Source organism: Setaria italica, chromosome III, assembly GCF_000263155.2.
Source record: "Setaria italica strain Yugu1 chromosome III, Setaria_italica_v2.0, whole genome shotgun sequence".
NCBI classification, from domain to species: domain Eukaryota; kingdom Viridiplantae; phylum Streptophyta; class Magnoliopsida; order Poales; family Poaceae; genus Setaria; species Setaria italica.
Window position 1 is genome coordinate 8,141,006 of NC_028452.1, and position 15,029 is coordinate 8,156,034.

General features: G+C 46.9%; 2 protein-coding genes across 3 annotated transcripts; one reads left to right on the forward strand and one right to left on the reverse strand.

The window, feature by feature from the left end:
• Positions 1-5,177: 5,177 nt before the first annotated feature.
• Positions 5,178-9,674, forward strand: LOC101755509 (casein kinase 1-like protein 2). Of its 2 annotated transcripts, none has more exons than XM_004960937.4 (14): positions 5,178-5,496; positions 5,614-5,654; positions 6,207-6,276; positions 6,368-6,516; positions 6,674-6,769; positions 6,856-6,926; positions 7,219-7,280; positions 7,429-7,492; positions 7,571-7,655; positions 7,732-7,858; positions 7,966-8,048; positions 8,150-8,210; positions 8,683-8,825; positions 8,955-9,674. In XM_004960937.4, exons 1-14 carry the CDS (start codon positions 5,421-5,423, stop codon positions 9,009-9,011), a joined length of 1,185 nt encoding a protein of 394 aa, XP_004960994.1. In that variant the 5' UTR covers positions 5,178-5,420; the 3' UTR covers positions 9,012-9,674. The 2 variants fall into 2 exon arrangements, with proteins under 2 accessions (XP_004960994.1, XP_004960993.1); XM_004960936.3 differs by having other exon boundaries at positions 5,179-5,496; positions 8,947-9,674.
• Positions 9,675-11,917: 2,243 nt separating this feature from the next.
• Positions 11,918-14,268, reverse strand: LOC101766348 (IQ domain-containing protein IQM1). The gene is made up of 5 exons (XM_004963480.4): positions 13,523-14,268; positions 13,348-13,436; positions 13,164-13,251; positions 12,715-13,047; positions 11,918-12,628 (listed from the first exon to the last, which is right to left on the reverse strand). The coding sequence occupies exons 1-5, from the start codon at positions 14,180-14,182 to the stop codon at positions 12,137-12,139; spliced, it is 1,662 nt and encodes a 553-aa protein (XP_004963537.3). The 5' UTR covers positions 14,183-14,268; the 3' UTR covers positions 11,918-12,136.
• Positions 14,269-15,029: the final 761 nt, after the last annotated feature.

Consider the following 15,029-nt stretch of genomic DNA (forward strand, 5'->3'; position numbering starts at 1 on the left):
CCCCTGCTATACCCTACCCTTGACGCTGGGGAGTGCACTCATGCTTACTCTCTACGATGAAAGTAAGTTAACCTGTGATTATACTGTCACTTCCATTTTTATTTTTCTACACGTATCTTATACCAAAAGTCCATAGTGGTTCAGTCTCTATACATATAAAAACGGCATCAGATTACTCATTGTATCTTTTGTCGACGAACCAACCTCTATCTCCCTAACGAATACAACCTGAGGGATTGACATATGCCCTTCACAACAGTTATTCAAGAACAAAGCAGGTATAGTGATCAGCTGGCCGTTGGCCTCCATCTGTGTAATGGGTTTTGTAAATAATCTACGTTTAATACTCTTAATTAGTATCTAAATATTTAATGTGACATGTGCTAAAAATAAGTAAAGGGACGAAATACCCCATAGCTAGGATACTTGCAACCTTGAGCTGCAAGCACCGGTGCTACGCATAAGCGCTTAAAAAAAGTTATGTTGTCGCTGGCTACGGTGGGGGGACGTGTTGCATTTAGGGATGCAAGAAAAAGGTTCGATAGTTTCTAGATTGGGACCCACATGATCTTTTTTGAACTTTTTTCCCTTTCTGCTAGGTTTGTGGGTATAATAAAATAGGAGGGTACGGATATCCGAGGGCCACCACGTCGGATGGAAGCATCTCCATCGGCCATGGTTGGGGGAGTGGGGTCCACTCCGTGGTGGTGGAGCACAGACAGCATTGGAGCCTCCAGCTGTCAGATTTGCTTGCTATCCGCCTATGCTACAGTACGCTCCAAGCAACGCTGAGTTTTTTTCTCCTTGTCCATGTAAACAGATCGAGTAGAGTTGAGCTAGTTACGCAACGGCTTTTTGCAAGGGATGTCAACTTGGTTTGCAAATAATGCAAGATAATACTTACCTGTATTTTAGGGCCTGCACCGGTTTGCTTTGCGTCCGAAATGACAAGCTCTGTCCGTTTTTCTGCTGGCCACTGCTTGTTTGGGAGAGACATCCATCAAACTTTTCCCTTTTTTTTTTTTGAGTCGTACTCTATGCTTTGATTTGGCAGCAGGAGAAAGGGAATCCCAACGACATTGCGTACCTGACCAGTGTAACTAGGCAGTGACGCATAACATAAAAAAACACGAACGGAGCTCGAAAGAAAGATTAGCAGATAACGAGGAAGGAAGAAGAGTCAGGCCAAACGGATCAAAAAAAAAAAGAAGAATTGACTTGGTAGGCCGAGCAAAGCAAATCCGCGAGGAGCGAAGGACCATGGACGTCGGCCTGTGGGTGCAGGTGCAGCTTAGCTTCCCTAAAAAAAGTTTTATTAGTAATGTGTATGGCCACTGAATGAGCCACGTCGTATGCTACAACATGCTCATTAGTATTATCACAAGAAGATATTCTCCTCATTCTCAGGTGATACATATTCCCTCCGTTTCAAATTGTAGACTATTTTAGTTTTTCTAGTTATATAATTTTTAACATACACTTAGATATAAGTTATGTGTAGAGCTAAAATGACCTACATTTTGAAACGAATGAAGTATTTTTATTCCAAATATAGACTCTGTCTAGGTTCAACTTCAATTATGAAAATCGGATTGTGAAAGCTGGAGCTATTTAGATTCATAACTATAGTGCTAGATTGATGTTTTCAAAGTTAATTATCACTAGCATCCTTGTTGTGGATCGAGAGTGGGATATAGGGTAGATCAGTGGTATTTTGGGATAATTTCCACTAAAAGTTAGAATATAAAAGTAAGGGGGTTTGGATGAGCCAAATGTTACAAAAGTTAGATTCCACCATCTAGGTGAATCCAATTACGCAGTGTTAATGTTTCTTTTTCATTACTAGCTAACTTCATATTGATAAATGGCATGTGTATAGTTCTTTACAGCTATCAAAGCGTGTTGTGTTAAGAGAATTAGGAGAAAGGGATAAATAGAGACGACCAAGGAAGAAAGCTCTTATCACGAAGCTAGTCACAATCCTCCATCTAGGATTGTTTCTATAGCTTTAATTGCACTGCCACATGAGACTTTTAGCTTATATGGCACCATATTAAATGAGAGAGAGAGAATGGGGAGAGGAAGAAATTAGGTCTCATGCAAGATCTAGTTTCAATACGAGAACCTATGCATAGACACTATTAAATTTTGCATTGGGAGATGATAGTGTCTTCGTGATAAATAAAAGAACAAATACGATATGTGGAGAGGAGGGATGATGCATTTATTAAAGACCCACTAGGTTATAAAGTGTAGTTTCTAAAGTAGTGTCTTACTTATGCGGCAACATAGACACTACTTGTAGACATTATGGGTTGGAATTGCCCTTAACAAAAGCTAACTAGCCATAAGACAACCCACTAACTGAGAGAGAAGGTTCAAGTACCCGTACACGCCACTAGAAACGCTCCTGAAATCATAAACGAGGCCCGTGAATCATCTAAATGCATCGGAGTATTTCTCAAATAGCACAATGAAGCAGACGGGGGAGTGGTTGGTTTGACATTTGGGCCGACAGGTATTTTGACATTGGTGTTAAACATTGCATGAGGGCAAATACAACGGCGAGACGGCAGCCGTCTATTAGCCTCCAGCTCAGCAAACTCGGTTGACGTGGCCCTCGTTAAATGAAGAAAGAGATTGTTGTCGTCGCCTCGTTCGTCGACGGCGTAGGCCCGTGCTCCGAAGCAAGCCGCCGAATCCCAGCGCGCGTTGTATGAGCAGCTGCAGCTCGTCGACGATGCCGCGGATCCGATGCGCTCGCGCCATTTTTCCTTTGCGGCAAAGCACTGCGGCGCTATTGCCGCTGCTCCTTCAATTCTGCTCAGCACGCCCTCCGCTCTCCTGTACTGCCGCCGCCTGTGGACCACTTGCCCAGCCCGGAAGACCTCGTCGTCGTCGAGGTCGGCATGGAGGACCGTGGGCCGCACGGCTGTAGGCTCGCGGGCGTGGCTTTCCTGCTGCTCCCCAGTTGCCGCTGCTCGCAGCTATCTCTCCTCTCCGCTCTTTCTTCTCCACGACACCGAGTAGAAGAAGCCCCGTCGATTTCCCTTTGTTCCTCCACAGCTTCAATCCCTGCTCCTCCGGAGGCAAGCAAGCAGGCAATCCAAGCATCAGCATCACCATCTCCTTTGCCGAATCAATCAGGCACGCCATCTCCTTTGCTGAACCAAGCAGCAGCAAACTAGCAAATCGGCGGTCTGCAGCTTCTCCTCTCAATTATTCACGTCTTTGGTGTCTTCAGAAACTAGTATCATAGTATGCGTTGTTATCTAATCGAAGTAGTGTGCGGGCATCATTGGTATAGTTTTTTGTAACTGTCAACAGATTTGCAATATATCATGCTTTCTCTCGTGCAAGCATCAAGATAGTTCCAAAGATCAAATTTATACTTGATCACCATGATTTATGTGTCCATGGATGAATTAAAAAACAACTAAATAGATGGCCCATCGTATAAACTGTATGTATTTCTTTCTATGTATGATATAGCGAATCAAATAGATAGCAGCTGTGAGCTGTTGCACTTAGCATCGGCATGAAGTGGGCTGGCCATTCTTTTTTTACTTTAACGACATTGGGGGTAGTCTAAGAGAGAAAGAGATGAGCCTGGTTCGATGATAAGCCCACGTTGTCTATCTAATAGCAGCACGTTCATCCACTTGCACCTCTCACTATCCTTAGCATGTTTTGTTCCTCATTTGATTCAGTTTGACCCTGATTGCGTTTGGACCATGGAACGATTTCACTGTCTCAACCTGTATATATCATGGGCGTGCTACTACATGGATGCTTGTGAGTTCGAATTGGTGCTCCACTTGTACTAGTGTGCCAACTTGCACCTCATATGTTTAAAGTGTTATCTAGGTAACAAAACGAGCACATAAAACTACATTAGCGAATTTCGGCAACTCTTGTCTCATCTCTCACCGCCGCCTAGTCATTAGGTTGTCACTAGTTTATAACAAATCACGTGAGGCATATCCAAAAATCATTTAAAGCTATGGATACCATGACAGGATGTAGTTACAAGTGTGGTATAGATTAAATAAGCGGATGGCAAATGTACACTGCATTTCTCAACTAATGGCACTTGGAGCCTCGTGAGTATTACGTGTCACGTGATTCCTGCCCCGTTATATATAATATTTAAACAGCCACGCCAAATTTTCTTGTATATTATTAGCAACACTGCATATTCTATTGGCTACAATACCTGTCAAAGGGGCGTTGTTAGAAGCAGCACGCGTGAGTGCGTGGCGAGCTGTTACAAAAGGCCCACAACGGCCCACGAGGAGCCCCCTCGCTATCTTCCTCCTATCCGGTGGTTCCCACCGCCAGATCCGTCACCACCTCCATTCCCACACTAATCCGGCAGCTGCCCGTACCCCGCCGCAGTCACCGGCCCACCGGTTATCCTCCATCACCTTCTATTATCGCCATCCCGCCCACAATCCACTGCCACCGCTGGTCCTTCGCCGCCCTAAGATCTCCTTTTAAGCCTAAGAGACGAACTCAGTTCCAACAACCCTAAATACCAAACTCCAGCCGAGGCGCAAAGAAGAGGAGGAATAATAGTACCGGCGCGAGCCCACCTACAGCAACTCGTGCTTCTCTTCTGCGACACGGATACTTTCAGTCTCATGCGCAACTCTGTTCGGCGTGTCAAAGGCACCATCGACAACCATCATAGCTACTAATTTTCTTCTCTATTTTCACACTTCACCACTATTGTTGTCCTACCTTCCAAAGTGTGCTGATTGTTCGTACCTCTTTACCCTCCACAACTTCGATGAATTATCCTCTCACTTCTTTTCGACTATATGATTTCAGGTTTCAGCCGTCAATGAACTATATTAAGGAGAAACTATTTGACGATTTAGACAAGCTATGGAGTGTAATAGCAGTTTTCTTCAGAAAATTTAATCGATGGATAGTGTAAGTACAAATATACCGCTACAATGCATCTAGATCTTTACTATATTACTTGATTCGTCTATCACCGAGAGTGGTTTCCCAATTTAGCATTGCAAACACAAAAGTGGAGGTCACATCCAAAGAGACAAGAGGGGAGAGAACTGTGAAGGTCAGGTCCAATAGGGCAGAGGAGAAAGGGAAACTAGGGGCACCAAACCGCGACGCCCATTTCGTTAGCCATCTTTACTGTCGGACACCTCGATTTCTCAGTAATTTCTCCTTTTAGCCGAGCAACCGGCCCCGTGCTCGAGAAAATAAGGACACCAGCAGCACGAAAGAGGAAAAAGGAGAGCGGAAATCCCCAATCCCCCCACTTCGATCCACTCGAGCCCTAGCCGGATCCCCCGGAGCATCAGACTGAATCCATTCGATTGCCGCATGGCAGGCTCCGTCTGCATCTGTTGATTCCCGGGATCGTCTCCACCGACGCGCTTGCAGCAGCCATGGAGCCGCGCATCGGCAACAGGTTCCGCGTCGGCCGCAAGCTGGGGAGCGGCTCCTTCGGGGAGATCTACCTCGGTTCGTGCACAATTATGCTCAAAGATCTTGTTTTGGTTCCAAAATCCCCGTCTTTACCAGCGTCTGATGAACTTTTTCCCCTCCCGTCGGCCTGGGTCTCTGTGTGTGGGTGTGCAGGTACCAACGTGCAGACCAACGAGGAGGTCGCAATAAAGCTGGTGAGTTTCTCAGTATCCTTTTCCTGATTTTGCGATCTAGGGTGATTTGCAATTTTACCTGGGCAAATAAGAATTCTGATCTAGGGTGCGCTGGTCGGGTTATGTGTTTCATGTAGGAACTGTTTGTTTCATGCTTGTGAAAACAATTGCTTCATTTGGTTTTTTCTGCAGCTATTGCTTGCCTAACTCACTTGTTAATTTATTTTTCTAACACACATGATTGGTAATATATACATATACATATACATATAACTAAGAACCAGCTTGAGAATGTAGGTATGCCGGCCAGCAAACTTTTGTTTAGCTGTTGGAGTTAAATTCTCATTGGCTTACTATCAGATATAGAGACATGGAACATATGCATGATGCTCAAGAAAAAATTCATCGCTTGACTTCTAACTGTAGATTTTAATTGCGGCAGTAATGGATTATATATGGTGCTATGCTATGAAATTTGTGTTAGGCTTTTTTTGGTATCTTTGTATTGTTTCCATCTGTCGACTTCATGCATGGATGGATAACAAACCTTGTTGTTTATAATGTTTTATCCAGGAAAATGTCAAGACAAAACATCCTCAATTGCTTTATGAGTCAAAATTATACAGAATACTTCAAGGAGGAAGTAATACACAAACTTTGTTTTATTTTCATTTCACCTTATTTGCTGTCTTTCTTTGGAGATGGGTAATACTCACATTTTGTTCCATGTGCAGCTGGAATTCCAAATGTTAAGTGGTTTGGTGTTGAGGGTGATTATAATGTTTTGGTTATGGATTTACTGGGACCAAGCCTTGAAGATCTTTTCAGTTTTTGTAACAGGAAGCTGTCCCTCAAAACTGTTTTGATGCTTGCTGATCAAATGGTATGCTGCATCATTAAGACATGACTAATTCACTATTCCGTTTACTTGCTTTCTATATTTTATGTTCAAGTTTCCATGAAGCATTATTTCTGTCCAACATAATCTCATCTGCTTTTATTTAATTGTGTGTAGTATTAATTTCCTGTATTTTTTTTAGATCAACCGAGTTGAGTTTGTCCATTCCAAGTCTTTCTTGCATAGAGACATCAAGCCAGACAATTTTCTCATGGGTCTCGGGAAAAGGGCAAACCAGGTGATTAGTTATATTCCTGCAATCTGCTTTGACTCACGTGTTTTAATAGCAGGTGCACTTAATAATTGCTTTTGATCTCTGTACAGGTTTACGCTATAGATTTTGGACTTGCAAAGAAGTACAGAGATACATCAACACACCAGCACATTCCTTACAGGTAAACATGTACTTATTTATTCAAAATAGTTGTATAACTTCATATTTCTTTCCACCCATTCCATTTTTGAAGTAAAAGAATTGTACCCACTCCATAATATCCCCGACGATATATTGTGCTGCTATAGTTCTGATTCTGCCACACTGGGTACGTAATTATTTTATGCTAATGGTTGAGATTTGCACCATGTACATCTAGAAATTCAAATAATGAACATATTCTCTTAGTATGATTTCGACATCACCTCCATTTAAAATATACGAATATTCAAATCTTTTTTATTTAATTGTAGAGAGAACAAGAACTTGACTGGAACAGCAAGATATGCAAGTGTGAATACCCACCTTGGAATTGGTAGGTTTTATTTTAATGGTCAATGTTGACTCCTTTATCTGGTGGTTCATAGTTTCGAGGCATGCAGTTTCCAGATTCCTGGCAAATTTCTCTTGCCTTTCTGCATCCTCTCATTTTGATATCATTATTGATGTTTTGCTTCACATAGAACAAAGCCGGAGGGATGACATGGAATCTCTTGGATATGTACTGATGTACTTCTTGAGAGGAAGGTTGTTTAAGATAACCTGATTCATTGTGTCATCTCTGACTTTGTGATATGTATTAATATGTAGTTTTGTTACTGTCAGCCTTCCATGGCAGGGTCTCAAAGCTGGGAACAAGAAACAGAAGTACGAAAAGATCAGCGAAAGGAAAATTGCTACTTCAACTGAGGTAAAAAATTATTATCTAGAATTAAACAGTGTTTAAACCACCGGTATTGGTTTTTATTGTGTTCCATCAATTGCAGGCACTTTGTCGTGGATATCCTACCGAATTTGCTTCGTACTTCCATTACTGCCGCTCACTACGTTTCGAAGATGCGCCAGACTATCAATATCTGAAGAGATTGTTCAGAGACCTTTTTATTCGAGAAGGTTGGTTTACTGTTTTATTTTTGTTAATACACTCATATTTATAGAGGACTGAACAATGTTTATGAGTCTCAGTGGTGCAAAATGCTAAATTATGTTTCCCGTCGCAGGCTTTCAGTTTGATTATGTTTTTGACTGGACAATTCTGAAGTACCAACAGTCACAGATGACCAGTGCTCCCCCACGTGCAATTGTCAGTACATCAAATTCTCACCCTGTTGCCTGCCTTCAACGTTGCAGTGCTGTACACATGGGAATTTTTGTCTGACTATTTGCTCATAACCACTTATTTAGGTTCCAGCGGTAGGACAAAGCTCTGGGATGGCTCCTGTGGCAAACAATAATAGACATTCAGGTCCGAAGCTCATGAATTCTTATTTAAGCAGGCAATACCATTCATACATAGTTGCGTAGTGCTGTATGTCCATCTCATGTTAGAACTCAGATGCTATCTTGCTTTCTGTTTCTTTTGTGAAAAAGATAAATTTTAAGCATCCTTTCATTAATTTACCGGTCTTTTTGGTTAATAATGTCCAGTGAATCAGTCTGTAGGCAGATCAAATATATCAGGCTCATTGGGAAACTTAGGTATATTTGTAAAAAGGTTTTCAGTTAGAAAATTACAGTAATGGCGTGAAGGTAGAAACTAATTACATTGTCTGGACCTATTGTCTTTAACTATGTGTTGCATTGCTCCAAGACCCTTATAACCTTAAAGCATTTATGTGGTAATGAAATGATTTCTTTTTGCTGGTTAGTGCTTATTATGTTCTATTATGAACCTATGGAATTCTATGTAATTTTGATTGTCTGCTAAATTTATGTAGGCAATGAAGAGGGAAGGAGAAGTGGGTGGTCAGACATGGACCCGACGCGACGGCAGGTTCCACCACCAGCTATAAATGCTGGCAGCCTAGCCAAGCAGAAGTCCCCTGTTCGGCATGAGCAATCGACATCGAAAGATGCTGTGGTGAGTTGTTAGATATTTTCATGTTGTTTGATGTTGCTGTGTGATGAGAAAAGTGGAGGACTCCGGAGCATTTGTGTATATAAAGTTGCTATGTATTATCTGACCCTTAAATGACATGTAGTTCTCCAGTTCGACTTTTTTGGGACGTTCAAGCGGATCGTCAAGGCGGCCTGCTGTCTCCAGTAGCCGAGAACCAAGCACTGAAGCGGAGCAAACGCGTAGTCGAACTACTGACGCAAGCCCAGGGGCATTCCAGAGGTCAGGAGCTCCACGTTGGAGCCCCCAGATGCTTGACTCCTCGGACAGCAGGCGCTCGTCTTCCGGCAGGCGCCACTCATCTAACCCGAAGAACTACGAGTCCACTATCAGGGGCATGCAGGGCCTAAATTTCGATGGTGATGACAGGGTTCACTACTAGCCTCATCCCTTGGGACATGACAGGATGCATCATCGGTGCGCTGCCCCCCATATGATGCTCCCATGTACTACCGGCAGCTGAGATGGAAGCACTGAGGGGCGGCTGGTTAATAAGAGGTTTGGGTGAGCTGAGCCTAAGCGCGGTGGGTGATTGGCTCTTAGAAACTTTGTCAATGGCTATGCTTAGCCTCCGTTGTACAGGTTGGCATTTGTTTAATTTCACGGAACGGTGGTGTATTCTCGAGAGATTTGTGCAGGTTCGCATTTGATGTAATGCGCTGCTTTGGAATTCAATGGCCACTTGGGAAAGCCTTGAACATTTGGGAAGGTTTTTATGGCGCTTGCTCTGGTTCAGCTATGGATTCGATTCGGCAGCTGCCATGCCTTTGCCTGGGCTCTGAGATTTTAATGCTGCTTGTGACAGATCTGAAATTGTGGTGTTCTTAGCCTATAGGAATGTAGTCATAGGTTAACACTTGTCTTTTTGTAAGCCGCGCGGTTGCTGCAAATAATCTTACATGGCGAATGAATGCTCGGAGGAAAATGTACATGTTTTTTGACGGGATCGAACATCATCCATGGTTGAAGGTTGATTGACATGGTTGATTACGATGTGGCCATTGGTCGGTCGGTCCGTTGCAGTAACCAGGAACTTTCCTGGAGGTTTGGTTAGTAATTTTGTTGATGCAGGCTGCTGCGTTGGCAATGACCAAGGCCAGCCAATGCCACGCCAAGCGGTGAAAAGGCCTGGGCCGGTGGGTAAGAGAGACCAAGCACTGGTAGTAGTTGCCATGGACGTGCCGATGTGCCTGGCATCGCTAATGCCTATGCCCGGCGTTGGCGTCACAGAAAGCGAAGCGATTCAAAGGTTTCGCACGGAACCAATGCCATGTTTAGTTACCCCCAACTTCCAACTTTGACACTATGCAAAAAGAAGATTCCCCATCACATCAAACTTGCGGTACATGTATGGAGTACTAAATGTAGATGAAATTAAAAATCAATTGCACAGTTTTGTTGTACTTTGCGAGACGAATCTTTTGAGCCTAATTAGTCAATATTTGGACAATAATTCACAAATACAAACGAAGTGCTATAGTGTGCTACAGTGCTGGAACAGGAATTTTGCATCTCCAAAATTGACCAACTAAACAAGGCCCAAAATCCGAAAGCGTTTGACCGCGGCGGCACGTGCCTTGAGATTTTTCTTTCACATTCTCTGATGCTGCATTGCTGGTCAAAAGAAAAGCTCAGTTTTTTTCCGTTTTTTTTTTGTCAAGTCGCCTGCCGTGTTTGTCGTTCTTGTTCACAAACAAGGAGAGATGAGGGGTGCCATGCAACCGGGATGAGTTTGTCTTCGGAAATTCGCAGCATAGTTCATTTTTAGCCCTTGTTTAGTTCACCCCCAACTCCCAACTTTGGCACTATGCAAAAAGAAGATTTCCCATCACATCAAACTTGCGGTACATACATGGAGTACTAAATGTAGACGAAATTAAAAACTAATTGCACAGTTTTGTTGTACTTTGCGAGACGAATATTTTGAGCCTAATTAGTCAATGTTTGGATAATAATTCACAAATAAAAACGAAACGCTACAGTGTGCTACATTGCTGTAACAGTAATTTGGCACCTCCAAACTTTGGCAACTAAAGACCTTAGTTAGGTTTGGCGAGAACCAATCTAAAATGACCAATATGTGGTTCGGCAGATAAACTCATGTTTCCTTAGCGCCAACACTTGCCATATCCGAGAGAACGATGATGAACTGGTTCGTCCGAGTTGAGGCCTCGAACGCCGCCGGGCTTACTGATTTGATGGTTCAACGAGGCGTTCCGTACTGTCCTTGCTAGTCTTGAGTCTTGATTGACTAGAGCAGACAGTGATAGTTTGAGAGATGACTCTTCATTCAGATCAACGAGGAGCAATTCAGGCCCCGTTTGGAACCTCCCGACTAAAAATTAGTCTAATGTTTCAATACTAATTAACATGAGTTAATCATAGACTAATTAAAATTGATGGGTTCTAGTCATCCATTAGCTGTGACTTATGCAATTAATTTTGATAATTAGCAAAGATGCAAATGTTTTGCGAGCATTTTATCAATAAATCAGCTCATTCTTAATTAGCTACGTCTGTACACGCCGGGCGGCTCTACTGTGTATGCAGCCACCTTCTTACTTTGAGGTCAGATCAAGAACAAAAGCAACGAAGGTTACAAAGAAATAAATTAGGCTATGTTTAGTTACTCCCAACTCCCAACTTTGACACTATGCAAAAAGAAGATTTCCCATCACATAAACTTGCGGTACATGCATGGAGTACTAAGCCCTTGTTTAGTTCACCCCCAACTCTCAACTTTGGCACTATGCAAGAAGAAGATTCCTCATCACATCAAACTTGCGGTACATGTATGGAGTACTAAATGTAGATGAAATTAAAAACTATTTGCACAGTTTTGTTGTACTTTGCGAGACAAATCTTTTAAGCCTAATTAGTCAATGTTTGGACAATAATTCACAAATACAAACGAAACGCTACAGTGTGCTACAGTGCCATCACATTAATTTTGGCACTCCCAATTTTGCCAACTAAACAAGGTCTAAATGTAGACGAAATTAAAAACTAATTGCACAGTTTTGTTGTACTTTGCGAGACGAATCTTTTGAGCCTAATTAGTCAATATTTGGATAATAATTCACAAATACAAACGAAACGCGACAGTGTGCTACAGTGCTGGCACAGTAATTTTGCATCTCCCGAATTGGCCAACTAGGCCTTAATGTACAACTCCTGCTACAGTGCTACCTACAGTACCTACTACAGAACTTCGTAGAAAGGAAAAAAACAAAGCAACGGTTAATCAATCAATTCAGTGATGGATCGACGGTTAATCAACTCTTGCTGGTCTTGCTGCTGGGCAGCGTGAGGCGCACCGTCGGCGGCCGGATGCCCAGGCACTGCTGCTTCAGCGGCCGCACGCCGGGGCTCGCGGCCACGCCCATGTACTGCACCCGTGGCGACAGCCTGATCCGCGGGCTAGGGCGCGGCGACGGGATCGGCCACGGCTGCAGCGGCGGCGCCGCCGACGACCTGCTTGGCGACAGGTTCACCTGCTCCAGCGCCCGGCTCTGCAGCTCCGCCGGGTAGTCCCGGACGCAGCCGATGCGCGCGCCGGCGCCGCTCGTCCACTTCACCAGCGCGCGGCCGCTGGTCTCGTCCGCTGCTGCCTCCGGCGGAGCCTCGGCAGCCTCTTCCTCTGCCATCGCCGTCGCGGCCGGGCCCGCCGTCTCTTTGGGCTCTTCTTCCTGCTGCGACGCCGCCTCCACGTCCGAGGTCTGCTTCCGCTTCAGCGACGGGTACTCGTCGTCGTCCACGGAGCATCTCTGAATGACCATTCGTCGTCAGACCAATGCAAGTGGTTGCATTGACCATTGAGAATGAACAATAGAGAGAGAAAGAGAGAGCATACCTTGACGTCCGTTAGGTCGACGTGGTGCTCCTGCAGGAAGCTGATGAACTCGTTGAAGTTCTCCTCGGTGGGGAGGTAATGGCCGCTGTAGGGCCAGATGGCCTTGAGGACGCCGTCCTTGGCGACGAGCCTCCCGGCGGCCGACGTCGCGCCGCCGGCCAGGAAGCTGGAGTGCTGGAACTGGCCCTTCTTCTTCTGGCCCACGTAGAGCGACCTGCTGGTGCTGAGCACGAAGATCCACTTGGACTCGTCGGTGGTGTTCACGGGGAGGCCGCTCTGCAGGTACGCCAGCCTCCCGCCCTCCACGACCACTTCGTAGGCGGCACGCTCGTTCTGAATTTTCATTCGATCGCGTTCACAGTCTTCAGTCAGTCAGTGACGAAAACAAACTGATGGATGCAACGACTTTTGTGGATGGATTGAATGAGGCAACGGTGACGGTGACGCACCATTCCGAGGTACATGACGAGCTGCGAGTTGAGCTTGCTCCTCGGGCAGCTCGGGTGATGGATCTCCCTCCCGGCTCCAATGTCCAGCCTGATCGGCCGATCAGATAGAGGCAGGAATTTCCAATCAGTAAGCAGGAGGAGGAGAAGAAACACATGGCATGAGATGAGTTATGCGCACACGCACCAGTAGAAGAATGGCTCGGTGCTGGAGCTCTGGAACCAGATGTCGTAGTAGAGATGCAGGTTGTGGCCATAGCGATGCCGCGGGTCGATCTGCCATGGATGCACAGATACAGATGGTGAGCATGAATCGATAAAGAATGAAAGGCAATGGGAATCCGGCCGGCTTGCGTGGTTACCGCTTCGAGCCAGTGGCGGAGCGCCAGCTGCTGCGCCTTGTCATCCTTGCAGAGGCCCTTGCCGACCTTGGCGATGCGCTTGCCGGCCCTGACCCAGCGGGACGCCGCCGTCTCCTGCTTGCCGCCCGCGAAGAAGGAGACGGACTTGCGGTCCAGCGACGCCTGGTCGTAGAGCTTCCACCAGAGCTCCTCCACCACGATGGCGCAGTCGGCGAGGCTGCGGCGCGTGCGGTGGCCCTTGAACATCTTCTGCACCGTGGTGGCGGCCGCGTCGTGCAGCGGCGAGCGCATGTCGTCGGGCGGCGCCTGCTGACTCCGGGCGGCGGCGAGGGGGCTCTGGGGGCCAAGGGCCAGCCGCCCCGGCCTGGCGCCGTGGATGCGGCGGACGGGCGATTGCGGCGGCGCGACATGATCGGCTGGAGCGCGGGAGGCGGCCGGGCAAGCGGCGGCGTCGGGCTCCCAGGTCCTGAAGCTGAGGATGGCCCGCTCGAGGCTGCTCGCCGCCGACACCTTCTTGGAGGAGTTGCTCCTGAGCAGCTTGGGCGACCTCGCGGCGGGCGCGTCGCCGAGGTCCCTGCCGCTGCCGGGGCTCGTCAGGAGCTTGGGCGACACGGCGACGGCATTCCGATCGGTTGCCCCCGGTGGCGACCGCAGAGTCATAGGTCGTCGCTCCCGATCGTCGCGCGCGCCTTGGAATGGAGCTGGATTCTGGGGACGCTTCGTGATCTTTGGGGCAAATGGAGCAGAGATGGAGACGAAGGATCGAACGGGATGGTGTGTGAATATATAAGCAAAGCTCTGCGACAAACATTTGGGAGCTCTGCGATGAAGGCGACGGGGGCCATGGGGGACAAGTCCACGGAGCACCGCACGCACGCAGACGCAGCAGCGCAGCGGGGAGCTAGGTGACGTGCGCGGGCGGGTGGTCGCGAGCGGCGGACCCGGTCGTATCCCCCGACCCCGACCGCCAGCGAGCGAGCTCAGACTGCCTGCCTGCCGGCTGGTAAAACCGCGTCGGCGTCTGCGTGCACACGCACCTGCCCCCGTCCCTGCCGAGTGCCGAGTGCCGCCTCGTCTCGTTTCCACGGCGCATGGGCGCCATCAGCCGCATGGCGTAGCATGGCTTTGCCACGGGGCTCCGCGGCATGGGAGCGCGTTGATCGGTTTGTCAAACGCACGCATTCCCTCCGGTCTAATCGACGATCGCAGCACGCGCACGCGCACCCCCACCCCCAGGGTCGGGATCCGACTCTTGTCGCGGTCCAACAGCGACTTGAATGCCTTTCGATTCGTAAGAGAACAGCTTGAGTGACTGAACGACCCACCGACTGTACTGGGCGTTCCGGCTCATCGGTACCGGCACGGCAGGTGCTGTGCCCACTCTCTACCGTCTTTTGGCAGTGCCACTCGTAAGTCTGCACGGTGAAGAAGGCAAAAGTGAGATTACGGAAGTCCACACTTTCCCGTCCTCCTCCGCACCTAATTTTCTCCTCCCTCGTTAACGGGT